This window comes from Argopecten irradians, chromosome 9 (genome assembly GCF_041381155.1).
Source record: "Argopecten irradians isolate NY chromosome 9, Ai_NY, whole genome shotgun sequence".
Classification (NCBI taxonomy): Eukaryota; Metazoa; Mollusca; class Bivalvia; order Pectinida; family Pectinidae; genus Argopecten; species Argopecten irradians.
The window spans coordinates 35,743,925-35,770,154 of record NC_091142.1 but is presented as its reverse complement, the minus strand read 5'-3'; the positions used below and the strand labels follow the sequence as shown (position 1 = coordinate 35,770,154).

General features: G+C 36.0%; 2 protein-coding genes across 3 annotated transcripts; one reads left to right on the top strand and one right to left on the bottom strand.

Annotated features, from left to right (window-relative positions):
* The first annotated feature begins 1,564 nt into the window (after positions 1 to 1,564).
* LOC138332184 (splicing factor, suppressor of white-apricot homolog) lies at positions 1,565 to 14,434 on the top strand. Of its 2 annotated transcripts, none has more exons than XM_069280179.1 (13): positions 1,565 to 1,711; positions 3,284 to 3,512; positions 4,202 to 4,376; positions 4,717 to 4,956; positions 5,646 to 5,856; positions 6,398 to 6,539; positions 6,651 to 6,851; positions 7,080 to 7,259; positions 7,702 to 7,924; positions 8,163 to 8,384; positions 9,661 to 9,837; positions 10,800 to 10,947; positions 11,376 to 14,434. In XM_069280179.1, exons 2-13 carry the CDS (start codon positions 3,353 to 3,355, stop codon positions 11,454 to 11,456), a joined length of 2,160 nt encoding a protein of 719 aa, XP_069136280.1. In that variant the 5' UTR covers positions 1,565 to 1,711; positions 3,284 to 3,352; the 3' UTR covers positions 11,457 to 14,434. The 2 variants fall into 2 exon arrangements, with proteins under 2 accessions (XP_069136280.1, XP_069136279.1); XM_069280178.1 differs by having other exon boundaries at positions 4,714 to 4,956.
* Positions 14,435 to 16,391: 1,957 nt separating this feature from the next.
* On the bottom strand, positions 16,392 to 26,068 carry LOC138332183 (uncharacterized). Its single transcript, XM_069280177.1, has 4 exons — positions 25,929 to 26,068; positions 21,563 to 21,689; positions 21,160 to 21,284; positions 16,392 to 19,206 (listed from the first exon to the last, which is right to left on the bottom strand). The coding sequence occupies exons 1-4, from the start codon at positions 26,055 to 26,057 to the stop codon at positions 17,704 to 17,706; spliced, it is 1,884 nt and encodes a 627-aa protein (XP_069136278.1). The 5' UTR covers positions 26,058 to 26,068; the 3' UTR covers positions 16,392 to 17,703.
* Between the last annotated feature and the right edge of the window lie 162 nt (positions 26,069 to 26,230).

The window sequence follows — 26,230 nt, the reverse complement described above, 5'->3', positions numbered from 1 at the left end:
ATATTCGAAAATGATGATCGGTCACCATAAACCACAAACCAATATTCAATTTAAATTGTGTCGTGTAACGTACTACCATAGACAGTACTGTGATAAAACTCTACACTGGCACACAATGAAGATCTATCACGGTGGTGATCTACATCAGACTCAGGTAAACCAATTAACCTCGACATTACTTAACTCCGACTAGATGACAGGGTGACCTTCACCTTCGAATCCTATATGATGTTGACAATGATATCTTACAATTTACTCACAATTTGATATAGATGAGTTCGCGAAGTATGATAAGCAAGTTATATTAAGATTATACAATACTTTTATCCCATCGTGTATGGCTTTTTCCATTCAAATCTAGGATGGATTTGATCCCAAATTGATCTTGTACATTACTCAAAAATAAACTAAAAACATTTGTACAGAGGATTTCCAATATATTTGAGAAAGAAAACCATGCTGACCTAGCGTGAAGAACAGGCAAATTGATAATTGTTACGTTTCCTTACTTGATATATAAGTTTATGTATTTACCGGGCGAGGCTGATTACTGTAATTATATTATTGTAAATCTATGATTTTAATTGTTTATTAAAAAAAAAAATATTAATATAGAGTCCAGGTTTAGCGGTATCACAGACGTGCCTTGAAAATAAGCAAATGATTCGATTATCCAAAGTTGGAATAACTACAGGATTTATCTTGCTCTGCAGTCCTTGTACTAGTTAAACTAAATTTAAGTAATCTGATCCTGGCAAAATGAGCTTACAGTGTGGGATTAGCAGTGTTGATGGTTAACCAAGGACATGCGTTCCACTGGGAACATAAATGTGTTTGAGAATTCTTCCTGTATTGTTTATACAGCGAGTAGCTTTAAACATTTCAGAAATAATACGAATATTTCAACGTAGAAATGAACGTATCTTTTGTATACCAATAATTTCCCTAACCTGAGTAAAGTAATCGATTAAATACTATGGAAAGACGCCGACCTTGACACTTAAACTTCGTTCCAGCTGTCCTTGACACATTCCAAATATGGGTAAATGGCCTAATGTGGGAGCCGGCGCCGCGGGGGCGCCGTTATTTTCAGACCATTTCATAGATGTTTTTTTCTGAAACAGAATAGGTAATACTGATGATATTGATTTCACATAGTAATGAACGACTGCACCAATATTAAAAACATTATAGTGGTTTTGGGTATCGCTAGGTAATACTGTAATACTGATGATACAGAAACGTAGGACCCTTTCCTCAAAATAGAATTTTAATGAACAGTGCTTGAATATCAAAACCAATCAATTATCAATTGTAATAATACTTTGAAAAGAAAATGCGATCAACTTTTTTACAGCCATGATTCAATAATGTGTTATTAAATAAGCATCATGAGACATATTAGGCCGTTGTGTTTGAGTGGCTACAAGGTGCTCTGACATGTTACCATATGATACTAACCCTCCACCTCTAGGTTTCAAGTTTTAATCGCATGTAAGGCAGTTGCCAGCCCGACCATAGGTCAGTAGTGTTTCTTCAGATATATTTACTCCACTCTGACTTCTGAGTCGCTTAAACCTTGCACATCTCTATAAAATGATCCTGGCAACTAATTATAGGTTATAAAACAACTGTTATATTTGCAGAACCTGTAGAAGAGAAACCATTTGTGGCTCCTCCAGAGTTGCATGTTCCTCCAGATGTAGATGTGGTATGTATATCTCTGATCAGAATGACAATAATATCACAGGACCTTACCGCATAGCTCCTTTGTTTGATTGGAGTTGTTATTGAACGTATTGCTTGTTACAATGCACGAGCACATGTTAGTATTGGAATACTAACCTGTTTTGAGCATGTGCATGAGTTAGTATTTGGTTATCAACCTGCGTTTATGCATAGCTGTAGGGTATGGAACATGGTTAAGACCACAGAGGTTTGTTACATAGGAAGACTGCACGCATATGGGGGTCTGGATCACAGGGGCACAGTTACATATGAAGACTGCACGCATATGGGGGTCTGGGTCACAGGGGCACAGTTACATAGGAAGACTGCACACATATGGGGGTCTGGATCACAGGGGCACAGTTACATAGGAAGACTGCACACATATGGGGGTCTGGGTCACAGGGGCACAGTTACATAGGAAGACTGCACGCATATGGGGGTCTGGATCACAGAGGCACATAAAATGTATATTATACATGCATGTACGTAAAATTGACAGTAAAATAAGGATAGCTAAAATACACAGTTTCTAAAAAGTTTATTTCTTATTATTATAATAAATCTATAAAAAGACACAAAAATACAAGCTATTTTCATAATAATAATAAAAAACAATTCTGATATCAAATCATGATTCACACTGTCATTGAATGCAATGTTGTTAAATATGTTATTAGATACATGTGTATACCTGTATTTTGTAAAGCAGCTAGCTCCATATCCGTAGTCTGAATTATTCGTTGTTCAGTTTTTCTACAAAATGAAATATCTTCACTTTAATGTAGACTGGAAGTAATATCCTCCTGCAGTCGCTAGTCGTGTCTTACATGTATATATACACAATGTGTATCACAGGAAGGGTTCCGATTGAATTAACCAATCAAATTTTAAGATGGGAAATTATATTTTTACTGAAAAGAAAAATCATCAATTCAAGGATTCGAACTCGACCTGCACTTTCTAGTCCATCCGCAACACTGACTAGCTAACAATTTGACTGTTTTGTCACATATACTTTTGGCTTTGCGGTAAGTCGGATATTTACCTCAGAGTCGGTATGTATTGGTATACTAACCTGGGCACATGCAGTGTGAATCCCTGGCCACTTCGCGGCTCATAATTCACAATCGATGCATACCTACTCTTCGGTTAATATCCATTACATATACACTAGATGATTGACATGCCCCCTTAACATTATAAGATTATGCTGCATAGTGGTTTGATGTGTATTTGTTCTTGAAGGTGAATAATTTGTTTCTAGACATTAACAAATTCATCCAGGTCATGCATTGTGACAAACCCATGTCGTTGTGAAGGGCAGGCAGACTCTCTTTAGATCTAATCTTCATCGTAACCAGATACAATTTGTAATCATGCCATGAGAAAATTTCTCTCATTATAGAAAAAGAAAATTAATACTCTCTTTATAGCAAATGATGTTTAAAACAGTAATAGCTGCTGATATGACATAAAAGCTTTTGATGCTTTATAATGATTATAACATTTATTAGAGCATATTTATAGCTAATTACAAATTTCTTCACTGCAGCCAGAAACAGAGAAACAGAACGCCATCATAGAGAAGACTGCTAAGTTCATAGCAGAACACGGTGCTCAGATGGAGATCATCATCAAAACTAAACAGTCAAATAATTCACAATTTGAATTCATGCACTTTGAAAATGTGCTGAATCCATACTACAAACACATGGTGAAGATGATAAAGTCAGGGAAGTACCGCCCCAAGGCAGAGGAGGTCAAAGAGGAACAGGACAGCAGTAAGTTGTCTCCATGTTACAGGATCAAATTGGTATACAGTCTGAAATTCTGTTTGTTTTTCTTAAATAAATATCAATTGGATGAGGTAATCATTTGAAATCACAAAAAAATAGAGTATTAAATTGATGGTTAACTAATAAAGATATTTTGCTTTATTTTAGATTTCAGACTTTAATAAATTCCTGGAGAAAATTGTATTTAAAAACTGCTAACAATGCATTTATGTGTAAAATATGCCATCAGAGATATTCCGTCTTTGCATATTACAAAGTTAGCTCCCTTGCGGGTAGGTATCTATTGTGACATCATTATTTTGAGAGTGCAATTCACATTGTTTTCTCCGAAAATTATGACGTTATGCTTGCAGACATATGACATCACAATCGGTACCTAATGGCAAGTGCAGATAACTCTGTAATATGAAAATGCAGAATAAGTCCCTGGGATAGCTATGAAATATAAGCTGGTAAATTTTAAAAGCAGATATCTGTGCCCAACTTTTATATATGAGCTGGTGAAGGTTAACAGGTGACACATTTATAGATTTATTTTCCTTAGAGGATATACTTGTTTAATGACTTGTTTGTTTTTTGTGTGTTCCAGGCTATGAGGAAGACACATTTATAGATTTATTTTCCTTAGAGGATATACCTGTTTAATGACTTGTTGTGTTTTTTGTGTGTTCCAGGCTATGAGGAAGAACATCCAGATGGCTATCTCCATCCCAGCCTGATGATCCAGCGTGCCTCACCAACCCCAGACCTCAAACCAATCAAAATGCCAGCAGTTAGTATCCATGACACTCCATACGGACAGCTCATCAAGTCACTCAAACGCTCCAATAAACAACATGAGAAGGCCAGGTATATATATTATCAGCTTTTCTCCAGGGTTTCCATTCCACTGTTTTGTTTGAAATAACGCCTATCATTGCCACTTTACTGGAATTAAAAGAAAAAAAAAAATCACTGTGTATACTATATTGTTCACCTTTATGCCTTGAGTGAGAAAATCAAATTTCCTTAGATGAAGCTTAATTGTTCTCTCATTTTCTATATGACACCTGAAATCAGTGTTTGTTTATTGTTATAAGTATGCTAATGATTGTTATATGATTATTATTTTGGTTTTTTAATGGATCAGCTGAATAAAGTGGTAAAATGTTTCAGTATTGTGTAATTATGATGTTTTGTTTGTTAGTAGTGATTCTGGATCAGAAAGACACGGTGAAGAAGTGCCCTCCATACAGCCACCACCTCTGCCTCCTTACATGTCTGCGTCAGAGTACAGCCCCTCCAATCCAAATTTGCCTCTTCCGCCCGGGTTGGAACCTGTCACTCTTCCATCCGCCCAGCAGCCCCAACCCCCACCCCCAGGGACAGATCTGGGCAGTAACTATTACCTCAGTCGTGACAGTCCGGCCAGCGAAGACAGCTCTTCAAGGTAATACCTAGAACGAATACACGTAAAGGACCTACTATACCTTTCGGTCGGGTACGAAATGGTCCCTATGTGTCCTAGTGGAGCACTGCCTCAGAGAATCACTCAAGCACAATTTTCTATACTTTTCTGTTGCTTTCCATTTTCCATTTATGTATATACATGCATTTATATATTATTTTTGTCCAAAACAAACATAACAACTATTGTTAATATCTATTGTACCGCTCACAAGATGTCAAGTTCACAATTTTTAGACTTTCTTATAATTTTCCTTCGAAAAGATCTTCATATGTAGATGTAAGAAAAAAATAATGTCTTCTTTTGAATTTAATATTTTATACGGTTCAATTTTTTTACCTAGTAGGTAAGCGAAATCAAACAAGTACGATATAATGCATAAAAAGTTTTAATAATGGTTTGCATAATCGTTACTTTGCTCCATGAGCAGTAATAAGTGCCAATTGTAGCTCTTAAGACGACACCATTTCTGTCTAAATGTCTTTTGAGCTACAATATAGCAGCTAGGTAATACCCAATTAGGGAATGTTATTTTTAATTGTAGAACTTACAAAATTAAGCTTAATAAGTACAATGTGTACTTGTTTTGATAGCTGCTATAATATTCCTGGCATGGTACATGTATATCTAAAAGATGATATGATATATGATGGAATGGTTTGTATTTACAGGGACTCTTTCAGTATACCTGGTGCTCCACAGGTAGTCCCACCCCCGCCAGACCTACAGCCGGTTATAGACAGAATGGCAATGTATGTGGCCAAAAATGGTGTGGAATTTGAAATTGTTGTAAAAAGTAAAAACGATCCCAGATTTGCGTTCTTGGAGTCCTACCATGTCCACTACCCTTACTACAACTTCAAGAAAAATATTCATATCACAGTAAGTATAAATTTCCTCTAGAGGCAACAGACGGTTTGTTTAATTTATTGCTTATCTAGTTGTGAAGTCACAAATCTGAATATCAATGTTAAAGAGAAATCAGAGCTTGTGCTGGAAAGTTGAAAAAAAAAAAAATCTTTTTGTTTTCTTGGTATTACAGTAATACAGTAATATTATGTAGTTTGTTTAAAATATTAGACATTAAATTAATTATCTTGCATATTAAAACAAAAGACAAAGGGAAAAAATGGAAAATCCTAAACAGTATGTCAGATCGACAGACACAATTGTAAAATGTCACCTATTTATTGAAGTTTATAGGCATAACACACATTCACCACATTTCTTATGCCATTACAATTTTTAATCACTTGTAAGTTGTTGGAATGTTACATTTTGTAACAAAAGAAATATGATGGAATGGTTTGTATTTACAGGGACTCTTTCAGTATACCTGGTGCTCCGTCCCTTGCATACACTTTTTATGGTGGGTAATTTATAAATTTAAGATGAATATTTCATTTCCTATTTTTTTCTACAGGAGACAGCCAAAGAGAAAAGACGTTTAGAAAAAGAACGACCAAAAGGTGTAAGCTTCAGCATCAAAGGCAAATCTCGAGAACAGGAGAGTACGTCACTGGAGAAACGACAGGTGTTTGACAACGACAGCAGTGACGAAGAAAGTATGTATATTTCAATTTGAAACACATCATATTCATGTTCTTATTTGTATTGTTACAGTTCTATTCGACACAGATGTAGTGAATCTTTGTAACAACCCTTCTCTGTTGTAGGTGATCGGGATAAGCCATACAAATCAGACCTGTCTGGAACGTCAACACCTGTAGATTCAGATTTCATGGCAACAGAAAGTATGAGATCAGAAAGTTCAAGATCAGAATATTCACGACCAGACCACTCACGGTCAGATTACTCAAGGGTAGAAAGCAGAGTGGATCGAGCAGAGTTAATTGAGAAGTTAGAACGAAAACAAGGTGAGTTGTCTTGATTCTTTATTAATTGTTAAATATTAAACTACAGCTGGTTAAAAATGGAGGGGAAAATAAAAGAAAAAAATTTAAATGTATTATCATTATATATATAATTATACCTCTGTTACCATATTGTTAACAAAGTAACAAATATTTCAACACCTTGCTGCATGTTGCCTCCAGATTTTGAAAATTCTTTGTAAAGTTTGTAATATTTTTTTTAAATGTTAGTTGAAGAACGACTTAAAGATCGAATGGCAGCCGCAGCACGAGAGAAACTAGTCCAGGCCAACAAGGAGAAACAGATGCAAGCTGAAAGGAAACGCAAGGCAGCCATGTTCATCAACATGCTCAAATCTACCAATGTAGGGTCCTCAAACCCAGCTGCCGATGATCAGATGAATGAATCAGGTGAGGAAAAGTAATAAGACAAAATGATGAATGAGGATAAATTTAAAATATAAAAGGAATTAAAAGTACTACACTCTGTCAGAAAAGCTATGGGTTCTCATTGTCTTTGACATCGGGCTTAGATGAATGATTCATGATATAGTATGTGTATTAGGTTGGTTTCTACCTGTTAGCTGGCTGCATTCTTTCATGAATTTTCACTTTAGACATAATGCATGTAAAAGTTTTTGGGTCGTCAATTCAAAGTCACTATTGCTTTGACAGCAGTATAACAACTTCATTTCTTATGGATTTTTGTCTAAGAGTGCGTATATTTTAGATCCTTAACTAAACTACAAAATGTGTATATACTAGAACCTTTCTGTATAAATACAACTTCAGCTCTACATTGATCAACAGTTTGATTGAAAATCTTATGTACATTTTGTTTGTACTACAACAGGAGGCACAGGATCAGCAGATACACCTATAGGCAGCCGTTCTCATACACCCAGTACTCATGACGAAGATCGTCTCAGTGACTACTCAGACCGTTCTTCATGGTCATCAAAGAAATCACGGGATAGAGGCTCATCTCCACCCTCAAGGTCACGCAGGTCACAGAGCCCCTCGTCACGAAGGAAACATTCTCCTGTGCCACTAAGTTCTTATGTTAGAAGTAGAAGGTAAGTCTGTAATAACAACTTCAGTTGAACATTGTTTTGTTATTTTGTTAAAGTTCTCAGGTGTTTGTTAAAATTTTGTACAATCAGAGTGTCGGTGTATTGGCACATTGCAATTTCAAATCCATAGACCTGAAAAGTGTAAACGAAATACTTCCAATGAAACATGTTTTGAGAATGGCTGTTGGCAAACACAATCAAACCAGAGCAATGTTAATGTAGTTTTGATGTGTTTTTAAAGGTCATCATCAAAGTCACCACCCCGAAGAATACCAAGGCCTCCAAGTCCTCGTAAGAGAGATAGGTCAAGGTCACCGCGACATAGATCCATATCACCTGGTAGGTCAAAATCTCTGAAGAGGTCTAGGTCACCGTCACCCTACAGAAGTTCATCTAAGTCTAGTCGGAGGTCCCCAACACATAGTGTCAGAAAGTCAAAAAAGAAAAAGAAGTCTCGCTCAAGGTAAGAGACATTAGTCTTACAAGCATTGAACTGCATCCTGTATTAACAATTAAATGTAAACTAATGTAAACCAAAGATTTGATAATATATGTGATGTTGATGGTGGTGTCAACCACGAATGTTAGTATGAAAGCTTGAGCACCCACAAACCCATCCCCCCCCCCCCCCCCCCCCTGGGGCCTGAGGGGCGGGGCCAAAAGGGGTCAGTTTGGCTATTTCCATATAAAAGACTTCTTTGAAACAAAGCATGGGATAGCACCCATAATGAAATGGTAGCGTCCTTTTATGGTGGGGATTCTTAATTGTACAAATGATGGGGCTGACCCCCCAGATGCCTGAGAGGCGGGTTCAAAAGGGGTCAATTTGGCTATTTCCATATAAACGATGTCTTCTCTGAAAATGAGCATAGGCTAGCACTCATAATGCAATGGTAGCATCCTTATAGGATGGGGATTCAAAATTGTACAAATGATAAGGCTGACCTCCCGGGGGTCTGAGGGGCGGGGTCAAAAGGGTTCAATTTGCCTATTTCCATATAAATGACTTCTTCTCAGAAACTTTCGTGGGATAGCATTCATAATGCAATGGTAGCATCCTTATAGGGTGCTGATTCAAAATTGTACAAATGATGGGGCTGACCCCCCCTCCAGGGGCCTAACGGACAGGGCCAAAAGGGTTCAATTTGGCTATTTCCATATAAATGACTTTTTCTCTGAAACTAAGCATGGCACAGCACCCAAAATGCAATGGTAGCATCCTTATAGGAAAGGGATTCAAAATTGTACAAATGATGAGGCTGACTCCCCTGGGCAGAGGGGTGGGGTCAAAAAGGGTCAATTAGGCTGTTATCATATAACAACTTCTCTGCAACTTAGCATGGGATAGCACATATAATGCAATGGTAGCATCCTTATAGGATGGGGATTCAAAATTGTAAAAATGATAGGGCTGACCCCCTGGGGCTTTAGGCGCGGGGCCAAAAAGGTTTATAAGGCTACTATTTTCATATAAATTACTTCCTTTCTGAAACTATGTATTGGATAGCATATTCGTATGGTATATATAGCATCATTATATGGTTGGGATTCAAAATTAAACATATTATTGGGTCAATTTTTCTTTTTGATTTTTGAATCACTAATTACTAAATTACAAAATTATTAAAAAAAAAAAAACCAGGTGAGAGATACAGGCCCTCTGGGCCTCTTGTATACTTGTGTAATGCAGCAATCTTGCTCAGATCAAACAAGCATTTTATGTGGATTTTCTATGAAAGGTCACCTCACTACAAGTCCTCGTCGAGCAGTAAGAGTACGGGAGATCTCATTGGTCCGGTTGTCCAGAGCTGTGAGCTCCCAATCAAACAGGAGCCCCAGTTATCACACTCCGCTGCAGATGTAACAGACAACACCGACAAGTCTAGGGCATACACATACACAGAATTCTCTAACTTGTAAGTAGACTGATTAATTAGGATAAATTATTGAGTAGGAAGTTATTTTTCTGTGGTACATTGAGTTAATGGAAAATTAGAACTATCACAGATATCAATGTTAAGTATCGATATACCGCAAGGAAAATATCCCAATGTATTGATATAATCCGTTTATGAATGAAACCAATGTAGGTCACTCAGGAACTATTGTGTAGTATTTCATGTATAATTTGTGGTTATTGTGAAAAATTCCTGGAGTTAAAATGATCAGAAACCTTACAACATATATATAGTTGGTATACTGTAAAAACTAATACATAATAGGTCGGCATTTGAAATTCCAATGTAACTAGGTTGTAACGATGACAGCACTTTGTAAAATGTGTTTTTCTTTGGTACATAAAGATGATGTAAAATGTTTTAGAATTGTACTTTTAACTATTGTCATAACGCAACAGACATGTCTACAATTTAATTAGAAGCAAGTTTCTCTTTTCAAAACTTACCTGATACCTGTTAATAGAAGATTCTTTGTTTGTATCAATGACAATTTCATACACAATACACATATTAGGTATTAAATCAAAGTTAGCGGAATGTTTTGGGTATAATTAAATACGGGAGTTTCAAGATCCCAAAACTATGAGGGTAAAGTACAATATACCGTCAATCAGTCCCACCTTCTGGTGATTATGACGTCACGAAACTCAGTCAAATGATGTCGTCATAATTACCGGATGCTGGGACTACTCGACAGTAAATTGTACTTTACTCATGTCACTTTGGGATCTCTAAACCCCCGTATTGAAAGTATTAGGTATTTGTTGCTCATATTTGAAATGAATTAGAATTTGTTAATTTGTTAGAAATTGACAATGCGCAAATGACTCTCTCATCAAACTAATAAATTAGTGAAATGTTTCCTTTAACTATAATTGTATTCAGTAATGTGTAAGTCATCCTTTATATTATGTTTGCAGACCCCCTTTGCCAGACTGTCTGCCCCCTGAGCCCCCATCAGACTCGAGAGCGCCCCTCCCTCCTTTACCCCCATTGCCCCCAGACTCCGACAGTAACAGCAGCAGTCTGCCTGGAGAGTCCAAATCAGAGGAGAAAACTGTTTCAAAGGTAAATCAAACTTCAACTATTGTAAAACATTTCCATGACCTATATTTACAATGGAGAAGTATTTGTGTTAGTGTGGTTAAAAAATATCTAATGTATATTTACGTAGTACAGACAAATGATGATCAGTTTCAATTATCTACACATGAATTCAGCAAAACAATTAAATATGTAGACCATACTTTTGTTTTATACTATACTGTATGAAATTTTAACTCGCCCAAGAAAACATAGCTGACCTCAATAAAACTATTGATTTCAATTGAGTTCAATTAAGAATATCCCTTTCTTGAGTCTATGTAGCAAATTATATGTGACGTTTATTTTAAATTGTTCAATATCCTAGAATATAAAAGCAAAACCACCAAAAAGTAAAAATTAGCATTAACCAGCTATTATAATTAGCCATTCTTATTGTTTTTGTATTACAGTATATGTTGAATCGTGTGCGAGCAATCATCAAAGCATCAAGACAAGCCATTCTACAGGAGGAAGGAGTGGACGATCCTTGATATAAGTGTTGACGCTAGTGATGTTTGTCATGATTGGTCAATTACCAATGTTATCTTAGACTGGTAGTGATGACTGCAGGTCCACCAAGGTTGATTTCAGTGATGTTGACAGTTGATCTGCTGCTCGCTAGCTACAGACTGTTAATTAATTCTCCACAGTTCCTCACAAGGAATAGTTGCTTTTACATCAAAACGTTATATCTCTAGTCCTGCATTGTTTCAATTTTGCCAACTTTATATAATTTTAATGCTGGTTGCATTTCATAAGTGCTATGTCATAATGTATTTTTTGTGTTAAAGTCTCTCTTTCTATCCCACTGGATGAAAAACTTTTATATGAACAAGGGTAACCTATTGTACGATTTTTAGTTGTTTCAGAATATTTTGTAACAATGTTGATAGAGTATATTATCTACCATGACTTGATGTTTTGTTTTTATCATTACCGTTGTTATTTCCTATAAAAGCAAGCCTTGTTTTTTTAAAAGCCTCATAAAAGTCTCTAGTAGAAGTTCTACAGGAAAAATATAGGTCTCCAACATTTTGTTGAATTATTGTGCACCTTTGTATGTGTTCAAATTTGGATGTATTGTGTACTATGATTTATATTATAATGAGGATGTATGTAGTCTGCTGTGTCAGTCGATGTTTAAACTTCTGTCAGGGAATATCATTATGGCATGCGTCGTCCGGTCCAGTCCAATGCCTGGAATGTGTTCTAAATAAACCTTTACTGATGCCTTGCTGTTGAAAGCAGTTCAACTGGTTTCTCATACATACATAAATTTTATTTTAAAAGACATAAAGCATAAGTTTGTAATGTCTATCTTGATTTTGTAGTATAACACTAAATTATTTAATAAACCCACAATCTGTTTCTGCTATGATAAACACTCTTCAGAGTTACATATCTTACTGTCAGATAAGAAAGTGCTTGTTGATCCTGTGAATAAGTCGAGACAGTTTTCATTAATGCCTAAATGTATTTCACCCATGAAACATCATTGCCAGGAAATCAAATTGTATCATGTATCAGTTCAACTCCTTGTCTTAAGTATTTTTATGCACACATACCTATTTGTCAGGTCATGGTATACAGAGATTTGTCAGGACAGAATACCTTCAATTCCATGTCTGTACATGGTATACACTTGATACATTCCAACAGTAAAGTCCTATTTTTAATACAATGTACTGTATGGTCAGCAGTGATCAATTATATACTTTATATATAACTGTCCTTAATGTTGATGTCATAATTGATGTAGTTTATTTTAATTTGTGATTGTTACTTACTAAATAAGGCGAGTCATTCTGTGTTGATCACATTCGTCTACACACAGTGGATTACGAGGTATAACTATTTCTCATCAGAGGTATAACTTCTGATAGTGTAAAAAATCAGTCCTTCTATTGATGTAATTTACTGTATCTCATGGATTGAGACAGTATATCATCAAGTTGAGGTCTAGTCTAGTCAAAAACGCTACAATGTTCATTGTTTTCAGACCCTAAAATGCTATGACACTAATTACTGGTAATTGATGTCAGTTTTAATTAAATCTCTGGTTAATGCTCTTCTCATCATGATGTTGGGGTTTAGATTATGTGCTATGGCCTGTGTCTGTGTTTCTGAATATCATGTTGGTGTGAAAAAAAGGAAATTTCCTTGTCTCAAACTCATTTGAAAACTTATCTTGGAAGGCTATTGGTTCTAGAATGAGATTTATATATCAGATACAAAGAAATTAGTATTAAACTTCTAATGGACTTCAAAATGATAAAAGATTTTAATGGGTTTAATTGGAAAGCTGCGTCATAGTTACACCACGAGATATTGGAGATTTTGTACAATATTGACAAAGGGTCAGAGAGCTCGAGGATGCCAATCTGGTGTTTTCAAGGTACAAACACAATGTAAGTAACGTACAATTTAAGTTGATCAGTCCCACTTTCTTTTGATTATGACATTGACGTATTGACTTTGTGATGCACAATCGTGGAAAGGTTAACTAATCAACAGTAAATTGTACCCGATCTACAGTGTTTTAGTGTCTCATCGTCCCTGTATTCATTATGATTGGAATGAGCATACCGGTTCTGCCCTAGGGTTCCAAATAATTGAGATACAGGTAATCATCATTATATGTACCTGATTGATTTGTGCATGAATGTTGTATATTTTGTAAAATGTATGTAGACAGTATGTAAAAGTAAATAATCACATTATGTGTTGGATGGTATAGGTAATATACATTGTCAAGAGAGCATGATCAATGTTTATTGTGTACATCTGTCGTATACATATCTCTGGTTACTGTGTACATGTTTGGACATCGTGACCTATATCTCAATATGTATCTTCTGTGTGAATGTTTGTGTTTAGTCATTCCTCAACCTGCATGGAAGTATGGAAGTCGATAAGAATTTAACAAATGGTGGTTGTGTGGATTTATCAATCCATGTAAAATGTAGAATTGTAACACGATTGACTCAGTAAAATATCGAACGCACTTCTGTAGGAATTGAAAGGCTTCATTAGATCAGAAGTTATTGGTGAATATATGTATATGTTTTTAGGTGAATTGGAACCTACTGTAGATAAATGTGCAAAAAGTAAAATCTATCCAGACAGAGCTCAGAGTAAGAGTTTGCACTATATAGCTCCCTATGATTAAATATGAAGAGTTTGCATTTGGTGTACAATGTCGATCACTGTGTGAGAGTTGTAATATGTAACTTTCCATCATTAAAGAGATTGAGTGTGGTATGTATGTAGCTTTCCCGTATTGGGCAGGACAAGAGTAATGTAAATGTGACTGTATTTGTCAGTAGTATCTTTCCGTGACTAAATCTGATTGAGATTTGTGTACAACGTATCTCCATGTCTGCCCTCAGTTATTGCATTATTATATATAATGGTGCTCAGTGATTCTTGACCTTTATAAGGCTCACTAATAAAGAAGGAAAAAATTTAATACATTTTGTTATCTGTTTCTTATTAAGTCCAACCTTGAGGACATTTTATTTTAAATGTAAAATAGGAAAGAACTGAATAAAGCTGTGCTCTCTAGAGTGCTAGCACAGGCCGATATACATGTACTGCAAACCAACTTTCTTTCATGTGCAATAAATTTTCGCGATCGAAGTAAATTCAAGAAAGTTTATCTTTGCGAATTAATATCTTCATTTGTATGTAATAAGGAATACTTAAACTTTTCAACTTTTAAATCCGCAAACGTCCGCGAACTGGTTTTAAAATGGAGAACAAACAATTTAGTAGCCATGAAAGAAAGTTTGTTTACAGTACAGAGATGAAAACTATAGTTCCCTTCTGCAAGGGACTAAGTTTACTGTAGAAGATGCTTATTCAGTGGACTGGTTATGTGGTTATATGTTGAGTACCTGTTTGTGAGATAGGTCTTTACTTATTTAATGACAATCTGATTAAAATACAGATCCTTAAAACCACTCCCTTCAACAAATGATCCGACAATATCCCATAAGGGTCATGTTCGGATGAACTTTATATCACCTGTACTTCAGATCAAATGCGTTTTCTACATCTTGCTACATCATTTGAAAAAAGCCATTTCCTCACAGTATCCATATACCATATTCAACCCAATAAGCTCCCAGGGCGTTTTAATTAAATTGAAAAAAAAATATATGAAAAGGTGCTGAATAAGACAATTATTGCAAAGCAAAGTGCAAACCTTCACAATTTTGATAGTTTTTGTCTTTATTTATGCCCTGTCAATTGAAATTGAGGCCAAAAAAGGCAAAGAGGCAAAAGGCTCTTTGAGCAAGATGACTTCGTAAATGAAAATATTCCTGACAGCTTTTTAAACTGTTTTGTCCCCGATCATAATTCTGGAAGCAGCACTTTGATTGGCCATTTCCAAAGGTCACCCATTGGGATGTCAGATCCTCTTATTAAACGTAGTGATAATAAGGATCTGTATTTGAATCAGATTAAATTATTGACAACTATTGTTTTATTAGTTAACTTATGTCCTATTATAGCAAGGGTCATGTAAGGACATGCCAGGTTTGTTGGGAGAGGAAAGCTGGAGTACCCAAAGAAAAACCACCGACCAGCTGTTGGTAACAGGCGATTGCCCCTCATGGGATTTCGAACTCACAACCCAGATGTGGAGGGCTTGTGGTAATCTGTCAAGACATCTTAACAATTCGGCCATGGCGGTCCCTTATTGACCAATAACAGAAGTTGTTTTAGCCTATTTGATCTCTGTGACCTTGATTTGAGGACAAGGTTACCAAGTTTGTTTAAATGACTGACCTTGAACTTGTTTCATTCAAGATTGTAAATACCGTAAACTGGGACAGTATTTAGTCAGGAAACTTGCGTTTTTGTATTGAAATATAGGATGGTTAAATTTTGGTGCGTTTAATTATATAAATGTTGTGTTAATTTTGGCACATGGTTTGACTGAAAGATAAAAATTTTGAAGATTTACTTTGCGTATACACATGATTCTGCAACAATTAAAAACTAACATGATTAGTTTGAAGTCATATCTAATACAAAGACAGAAGTGATTGATAGTCACATATCTAATAATATACATGTTTGCACAAAGATATGCTCGCACAGGTAACTTTTTCCGGTTAACAGAACATACATTAAATGTAAGTTTATGTTGCGTGTAATCTATCCGAAAGTGTGTGTTCACATACCTAATGATTGGCATGTAGATGAATTATTTGTAATCAAACAAATAAAGACGTAGCTAAATTTAGGTGTGTTAAATTTTGGCGCATTCATGCCAAATGCCAATTAAACCAAAATATGACAACATCCAAAATATTCCAATTTTCGGTAATTGTTTTTTGTCATATTTGATTAAATTAGTACATGACTATTATAAACCATTAAAGTTGTATGGTCTATCACTTTCGCTCTTTTTGTCATAGTAAATACTGTATAGGTGCTATACACATTTTTCTCCGTCTGTCCGAGGTTTAAACTTTCTAATTTTACCACTTTTTATCAAGTTGCAGCACTGGAAGTATTTTAATTATAAAAGTAAAAAAAGCTTTTTAACGTGTACACGTAAAAAATAGGCTCGAAAGATGCGGAACTCTTCCAAACGTCGTCGCGACAATTTCGAAGTAACACGAGAGTTGTGAAACCAAGAGAAGTGTCAACAATTTTTCGTAAACAAAACACGTGGTCGACCATAGCAGACTGGATCTACAAAGAAACTAATGCATGCACATTACAATTTTTTATACACACAATATTGAATTACGTGTTTCAAAATACTCGCACTGTGGACATAAACCAGCACGATTTGCTCATATTAGCCAGAAGGAAAACGTAAACAAACACATGTGTTATTTGGATCACCACGTGCAGGACGAGTGGGCATCAGGCATGTGATACGATTCGGAATTCCGACAAAACCCGAAGGTACTGAATATGGCGGAGATTGAAGGCGTTTTATTCACAACCAGGAATATATGATCCCTAGATTTCGGCTCTTTTATAGACTGACATATGGTATTGGGGAGCTAAATCATCAAGTTACATGTCCATATTCAAATATCAAATGTTAAAACGACATATCGTTACAGCGAAAATTACAAGAAATACAACTTTAATGATATGAATGAAGGAAATGAAAGAGATTTTTAACCTTGTTGCATAATTTAATATTAAAATATATAATTATATATATATTATTTAATCTATGATACTGTACTATGTATAAAAGGTGTAATGAAAATTTAGATGATTAGATTATTTATCACAAAACATTACAGGTTTATCAGTGTCTATAACAAGCAATGTAAATATCATTACCTGTTCTTAAGAGCCTAATTTCCACTGGCCCGGGTACCATCCTTCCCAACGAACAAGTCTTGGTGTCAGGGGAGAATATGGAACATGTAATTAGTGATGTGTAGAATGTTGAAGTCTAGAGTAGACAGATGGAATATGTAAATAGTGACGTGTAAAATGTCAAAGCCTCGAATAGACAGATGGAATATGTAAACAGTGATGTGTAGAATGTCGAAGCCTCGAATAGACAGATGGAATATGTAAATAATGCTACCGTACGTAGATTGTTGAAGCCTCGAATAGACAGATGGAATATGTAAATAATGCTACCATACGTAGAATGTCAAAGCCTCGAATAAGCAGATGGAATATAAAAATAATGCTACCGTACGTAGATTGTTGAAGCTTCGAATAGACAGATGGAATATGTAAATAATGCTACGTAGAATGTCGAAGCCTTGAATAGACCACATGAGCTACACCTGACACCAAGGCATGGTTAGCAAACTCAAGAATGTGTTGGACCAGTGGGTAGGCTGGTGATGAACAAAGTTTCTTTACTGGCGGACTGTAGTCATGGTCATTTGTCACACTAGGACTGGGGTGACTCTGACTCGTCCAACAAACAATTAGCTCCTTCATAAAGCTGGGAAACACAATATCCACAATGCTTTCTGCTGGAGGTAGATTGTCAATACAGTTTATATGTGTTTGTTTGAAGTCTTCAACCCTTTGAGAAATTTTTGGCTCAAATTTATGGAATTCTTGTCCCAGCCAATGTGAGACAATGTTTAAGGTTGCATTTCTCTGTGGAGAATTACCCCAGCTGTCGAACACTACATCAGTAGTTGTCTCCCTTCCCACCTTATCGAGGTAGTCCTGGATCAGCTGAAGTGGAAATCCTTCGCTTTCCTTCCTATGCATATCTTGTATCAGTAACTGGAGTAAAACACTGAACCTCTTTATTACTGGGGAGAGTTCTAAAGTCTGTAAATCTGTCTGCATCACTTGAGCAAGGTACTGAAGTAGACTTTCCAGAACTTTAACACATCCTTTCATCACACTTGTTAAAGATAGATTAGCTTGAGGAAGTTTTTTCTTGTCTTTCAGAGAGAATTTCTTGTGAGATTTGTTTCTGTTGTTTGTACAGTTTATACAGTTTGGTGTAAGAACTGCGAACATTTCCATATTGATGTCTGTTTGAGGAGCAGCATTTCTATGTATAATAGCTTTAGATTTGGGGGTCCGTGGACTCATTTTTGGGCCAGAAACATTTTCCAGACTGTCATTAACTACGGAGACAAATTGATCCGTTTGAATGCCCACAGAATTCTTTGACACACTTCTTGGTACCGTGTCAATTTGTGTAGCCTTACTACAGCAGAGAGGCTTGTCAATCATACTTTCCAGTCTAGATGCCAAGCAAATTCCCCAGGAGATCTCACCATTTTCTTTCACAATGTACTGAAATGATGGACAGTCCAATGAGCCACAGGAGTGACAGAGTTGACCGGTATCACCTACACAAGAAACGTCCAGATGTTCTGGTGTACTGTCTGAAGGGCAGGCCTGGGAATAACCAGCCTTACTAACCTTTTCCACTGTGATATCTTCAGGTATGTCTTTGTCATTCACTGAATTATCCTGATAAAAAATTCCATTGATTTTTCTTTGTTGGTCTTTTGAATTGTTGGAGGTTATGGTTTCTGGTCTTGACTCAAAATTATCAGAACTATTTCTCTCTTGTTTGATAAGCTCTACAACAATCTCTCCTCCAGTCAAGGGAAACAACTCCTGACCCTTATTGTTTTCATCTTTGCATGGTTCAAAAGGCTTTTTCTTCTCATGTGCACCTTTTGTAAAATTACTTTGAAAAACATCCAGGGTCACCTCAAGACTCTCAGGAAGGTTATCATCATAGTATCTACAAAGCCACATATCCTGCAATAAAAACATATATAATTTTTACCTTTTATCAAATAAGTACACAATTATCTAATTATTGCAATCTGATGATATATACCAGGGCTTTTTCTAGGGGCTTTTTGGGGCCGATAATGGGCCCCATTCCCAATGGAAATCATTTCAAATTTATGCTAAATTCCCTAAAAATACAGTTTACTCATGGAAATCTCCATCCCAATTTGCTAATTTCTTTCCCAAAATAAGATAAAAAGGCCTCTTTCCAATTATAAAGTGAAGAAAAGCCCTGTATACTGTTACAGTGTATAATGTCATCTATCAATGGAACTTCCAGTTGCAGTTTAAACATGATAACCTTTATTTATTTAATGTGAGCTGTATATTATGGAGCCTATAATGAAGTTAAAGATTTCTCAAGTAGATTATTTATCACCTACAATTTGAGTTGCTGGGAGGAATCAAATTTGTCTGTTTAAGTAAATAACCTTTTCATTCTATGGTATAACCTAGCAGAGGTTGAGCTTGACCAGTTCAAGAGAATTTGAGTTATCAGTTATAACACTAAAAGGTCTGACACTGTTAACTGCTGTTGACCTTATCATACATATATACAGTTCTCCAGATAATGTTTGGAGGGGTGGGTAATTGTACTCACACTTTTGAAGGAGAGGGGGTACAACTCTGACTTTAGTACAAACCCAAAGCTTTAGCAAGTTATTTTGATAAAAGTTATATGGTTGTAGTATCACGAAATCATGATAAGCTACTGCAGTAGCAATTGTGCAAATATCTCTGAAATAAGAGAACAGTCAATGCAAACTGGAATTCATATGGTTTTACTCAATTTCTCCTGATTTTATTTTTGGATTGATGTATCATCGATAAGCACTTTTTCTAGTTGAGCAATTACAAATATTGTAGGGTAATATGTACAAATTGTTTAGGGGTAATTGACAGGTTTTCAATGGGTATTTAACCCAGGCCAGGTACGCATCTTAACTGGAGCACTGTTACACATGTCATCTGAATGAAGAACAAGAGGTCCATGGGCCTGAACGTTCACCTGAGTTCGTTTAGAATGAAACAAAGACATATAATTAAACACTAATATACTGGCCCTTTAAATATCGAAGTCGGTCAGTGATTTCATAAATTTGACTTTTTAATCTATGAAGAGTATTTGCTTCCATCAAACCTGTGAAATCAGAAGAATTTTTGAAATTTTAAGTAATTTTGACCCTGTATGGCTCCGTCCCTCTAGTCCCCCAGAGGCTTAGCGAGGACTGATATGGATGTTAAAATACTATATCTAAGGCTAATAATTCTAATCAAGTTTGAATCATTTGCTATGAAAACTGAGCAATTATGTTCATAAATGTGTTTTTCATATATAAACTAAAATAAACTTGACCCGCTTTCCAGTGGGAAACATGAGACCCCAGGGTCATATAATTCACAATTTTCATAAAACACCTTAAAACCTTTCCATCTATAAAGAGTATTTGATTCTACCATTTCCAGAATTTAATAGAAGATTTTTGAAGTTTTAGCCTATTTGCCCCTTTTGGCCCCTCCCACAGCTCCCTGGGGGTTGGGGACCGTATAATTCACAATTTTGATTCACAACGACGACCGACAAAAGGTGATTAGAATAGGTCACATGAGACTTCATCTCAGGTGACCTAAAAATGTATAAGTCTCCTCATAAAATCAACCATGGTTCAAAGTGAGGTACATAGACCACCAACTTGGTTAGAATGACATTTTTGACCTTTGACTTTTGACATTATATTGCACTGTACACCCTCTATGGGTTATTTTCATAACCATTTATTCCTATATTTCATTTTATAACAATAAAGATTTTTACCAGCAATATGCCTAGCAACTGATAATTTCAATACAAAAATGCAGCTAGCCTGTAGTTATATATTTGTGCCAAGTAAAGAAAATAATTATATATTAGATCACCTTGAGTTTTGACAGGCAATCTCTCTGTACCGATTTTTCTTGGTATTCAAATATGACTTGGAATACTCCACGGATGTTATAGAACCAGACTGTTGTGCTGTGGCTCACTCCATTCACTCGGAAATCTGTGAAAAATACAGAACATGTTGAGATAAAATATTCTACAGCCTATAATGTATTTAAAAAGGAGTTAAGACCACTTTGACTTTTAAAAAGTTTTAAATAGGTCTCTTTTACCGTGTAGTTGGCATACATATGGTTATTAGGATCAGGCATTAGAGCCAATGGTTTATCACACTGGAGACTTAATAGGAAATGAGGAATTGCAATTCTTATTGAACATATATTGTTTCTTGTCTGTTTATTGACAATGCAATTGTTATGAAATATGAATACCTCTAACCTTTTAATAACAGTTTTGTTGCCATCCCATCTTTGGAATACCGTGCATGGATCCTGGTGAAATTTTTTTGCATTTGTGAGCAGCGGCATAAAACATCGCTTGCCAGAAACAGTGGCACTCCTTGTGACTGAAAGTACAAAGAAAACAAAACATTAATTTGCTTAATGGAATTAATTCATGTACCATGTGATAACTGATAATGTTTGTTTCTATTGGTGATGGAACAAGTTTAAAAGATGATAATCCCCGTTGACGTCATTTCAGCGGGAATGTTACAAAGAATTACATTTCATCACCACTGGAGATGCTAATCCCACTCAAACAATATCAGGCATGTATATCAGTCTCATTCTTTTTATACGAAAAAGGAAGGCAATGACGGAAGGCAGTGTAATTACTAATAAAGTCTTAATTCATCTAGAACCACATCCCTGATACTCCAGGGGTTCCGATATCTTAAAATCTCTATACCCCTGGACTGTCTCATAGTAAAACTGAAGGCAGCTTAGGGGAAAAGATCTGAAAGGTAGAACGAAGCCCATTTTTAAAGTCACACAGTCAACCACAGTGTACCGTTATACGGCTCTTTTGATGTACATCAAAGGACTAAATTACCTGTTGTGTTCTGTTACCTCCAGTTTTTCTATGAAATAGTACTGTACAGGGGTGTAGATATCATAAGTGATCGGAACCCCTGGAGTATCAAGGATAGTTTTTTCCCCTAAAGCAATACATGTAGTATTGCAAAAGTTAGAATTGTAGGTGATAGTCCCCCCTACTGACATGGAAGGGTGAGGCTAGCTATGTAAGGCAATATTGAGGAGTTTTGACTGATGACAACTTGTCAGTGTTGAATTTTGTAAGTATTATTTTGGACTGTTGTGATTTCATGTTTATTTAGTGATGGCAGATAAGCTTTGTATCGTCCAATTTGAGCTTTTTTGTGATATATGTGTGTTGAATGTATTAATGTAACACGCTTCTCAGCATTGTATTTTCGTGTAGCAGATTTTAAATTATTGTACATAAGGTCGCCTTCTAGCTTAACGCTAGGCAGAATTTCCCTTTAGCTCAGTCATCAGTAGAGCGGTGGATCAGTAAGTCTGGGGTTGCGGGTTCGAGCCCGAATGGCGGCACACTACTCTTGGCCTGTTACATTCAGTGCCATCAAGCGAAAGCTATACGAGATTGAAAGGCTTCGTTGGAGAGATAACCTGGGTTGGTTTGTGTTCAGGGGCAAACACGTTTGAAAGGGGGGAGTAGTGTAGAAGGTTTTAATTGTACATAGTGTTATGGTCGCCTTCTAGCTTTGCGCTAGGGGGAATTTCCCTTTAGCTCAATCAGTAGAGTGGCTGACCAGTAAGTCTGGGTTCGAGGGGTTCCAGCCCGGCCGGCTGCACACTACTCATGCCCTGTTACATTAGCAAATTGTGTGATCTGGTTTATGTGGTACCTAGAGACATACATCCGATACGGAAGATTATCACCAGGAAAGATGCAAAAGAAGGAAATGAAAACATATAATTTTGTTTTTAAAAATTGTTATCAACAAACGGCATATATTACTAACCATAACACGTGTTTGAGCACATAGAATCCAATACATTCCAGTACCCCTTAGACTTTGAAATCGTATCCCGTGGGAAAAGTCTCGCGCCTCCATCCAGCAAGGCAGCCATGTTTTAATTCTCGTTATCAGCACGACGATATTTGAAATTTTCTGTCTTATACAAAATGTGTCATCGGGATATGCTTTAAAATTACTGTAAGTAGTTTTAATTTACACATATACAAGAACAACGCAAAAAACTTAATGATCCAATATATTGTGTAAACTCTCAACCGCACCATCAGCAGTGACGTCACAAAACCTGACGCCAAAGATGACGGCATAGATCCACGCGTATGTTTGATAACATATGGCATATTGCCAAATTTTCTATGCATCTGATAAAAACAAGATTGAAGTATATTGAACAATTCTATGGGGATTATTTCGAATTCTTTCTAACTATTGATATTATGTGCATGTTAATGAAATATATTTCATTGTTAATCTCATAGAAAAATGTAGACAATATATAGTTATGATGTTATAGAGAGCGCAGCGAACGGGCCTTCGGTGAAGCGAACTCTTGTGATAGAGGTGTCTCGGTAACGTTATTCTATGTAAATAATCCAATATATGTAGAGTTGGAAAACTTTCTCAAAAACCGGAAACAGGAAGTCAACGCAAGATCCAGCATTATGCAAGACATTATCCAAAGTCATACTCTCGCGTGATTACAAAATCACACTCTCGCGTGATTACAACAAGTAACGCTTGGAAAAATTCAAAATGAAAACATTAGTGAAAGATAAACCTTCCAATTTATTCTTACCTGAATCTAACAATACATTTTGTCCCGAATCTTAACTTAAAAGCTACGTGAGCAGTTGCTTCGGAATTTTCCGCCTGGCAACGGAGAATGACGTTGAGATATAATTTGTAGCCACAGTTACGTATTTTTGCAGAAAGTGAAAGTAGAAGTATCCTGTGTTAAATATTGTTTTTCTTGTTATAAACTCAATGCCAATAATTCAGCAAAGCTATGATTCTAATAATTAATAAATATATAAATGGTTTCTATCAGTACAGTTAGTTAGCGCACACAATAAGCAATTAGAACAAAACACATGTAAATATCGATAAGACTGATGGGTCAGGGGAGATAACTCTTTCGCCGTTAGAAATCCTTTATTTACCTGGCATATTTCTATTTAGTAACAGTTTTGAAAAACCAAAAAACAAACAAATGGATTAACTGCTGCTCTATCAGAAAGGCTTTGCCTTAAATTCATATTAATGTACTATGTTATGTTAGTAACATGTTAATGGTGCCATGTCAATATTAATATGAATTTAAGTCAAAGCCTCATAAGAGCGCAGCTACATGTAAAATGTGAATATAGTTAGGATTGTAACCTCAGAACGTGATTAAAACTGTTTAAACTTGTAGTCCGATCATTGATTTTTATTAAATGCTATTCTTCAATACTAGTATAGATTGATGTTTTGTGTCTAGCAATATATTGACAGTCATCATATACAGGCCAGAAAGACACATTCAACTGGAATAGTTTAATTTTCTTTCCATCTTGTTGCTCTGTAAGGCGGAAAACTTGGCAACATGCCATGTATCAAAAAAGCGCGGGAATATGTGCCGTCATCTTTGGCACCAAGTCCTGAGGTCACGGCTGACGGTGCGCTTGACAACACACAGACAGTATATTATTTGACTAGTACATTTATTGTATCGTTCTTATCGTTGTGTAGTTATCTAAAACTACTTACAGTAATTTCAAAGTGTATCCTGGTGACACATTTTGTCTTTAGAAAAAATTTCAAATCTCGTCGTGCTGATAACGAGAATTAAAACATGGCTGCCTGCATGGGGGCGCGAGACTTTTCCCGCGGGACACGATTTCAAAGTCCAAGGGGTTCTGGGATATATTGGATCTTTATGCTTACACACATGTTATGGTTAGTAAGCTTCGCTTCGTTTTTGTAAAATTTAATAAACATTACATTGATGTTTCGTTTGACTTTGCTATTTGTTCGAGGAAAAGAAAAAAAACGGTTAGCGGCAAGTGTAAAGAGGATCAACGCAGTAACCATCAGCTACGAGTGACAGTCACAAAACCTGAGTTTTTCTCAAAGATGACGGACATAGTCCACACGTATGTTTGATAACATATGGCATATTGCCAAATTTTCTAAGCATCTGTATATACAACAAGGATTGAAGTATGGAGAGAAAAAATATCTCCACTAGCGATGTGTGCTAGTATGGGGAACCACTGCAGTTTGGATTATTTCATGTAAGAGACCCTTACAACGAGGGTAGGTCAACCTGACGTGATTTTCAGAACCAAAGTTTAGAAGGCTCGTAGTAGGGATTCCGACGAGATGACATCTATCAGACATAATGTCCGAATATAAATAAGTCTAAGTGGAGGAAAAATCTCAAAAAAAAACGTTTAAATAGGAGTATATTTAGAGGAGGAATACTCTCAATAGTGCTTGGACAATCTTTATGCGACATGTTATGGTTAGTAGAGCTTAGCTGCGCTCTTATATTACACCATTTTTTTTATAAAAAAGTTTAAAACAACTTCATGCATTTTTCTTACAGAAAATTCCTCATTATGGTAACTCATTGATTACTCAAACAGGCAACTGTTACTCAAATGGGTAACTGTTACCCATATGCAGGGTTGTGCCCAACCTGATAAAGCCACACCATATGACCATGACACCGACACGTTTCTTGGATCCCATACTTTGAATAACGATATGAAGTACAACAGAAGTACATATCAATACCTCTTCAAGTGTTTCAGGGGCTTTGATGAACTTCTTATCTCGAAGCACGAGAAACCTTATTGATCTGCCACCAAGACATATTGACGATAACTTGACGGTAGCAGACGGTTGCTGTCTCTTTTCCGCCATATTTAAACAACATGATTTACTCCGAGTCTGTTGTCATAAAATTAAAAATGATAGACATATTATGGCACTTTTTGCTACAAATTAATCACAAAAAATATATCAAAATAATTCTGAGTCATATACAACATTTTACTTCGGAATAAATATTATTTTGATAATTATTAACCAATGAA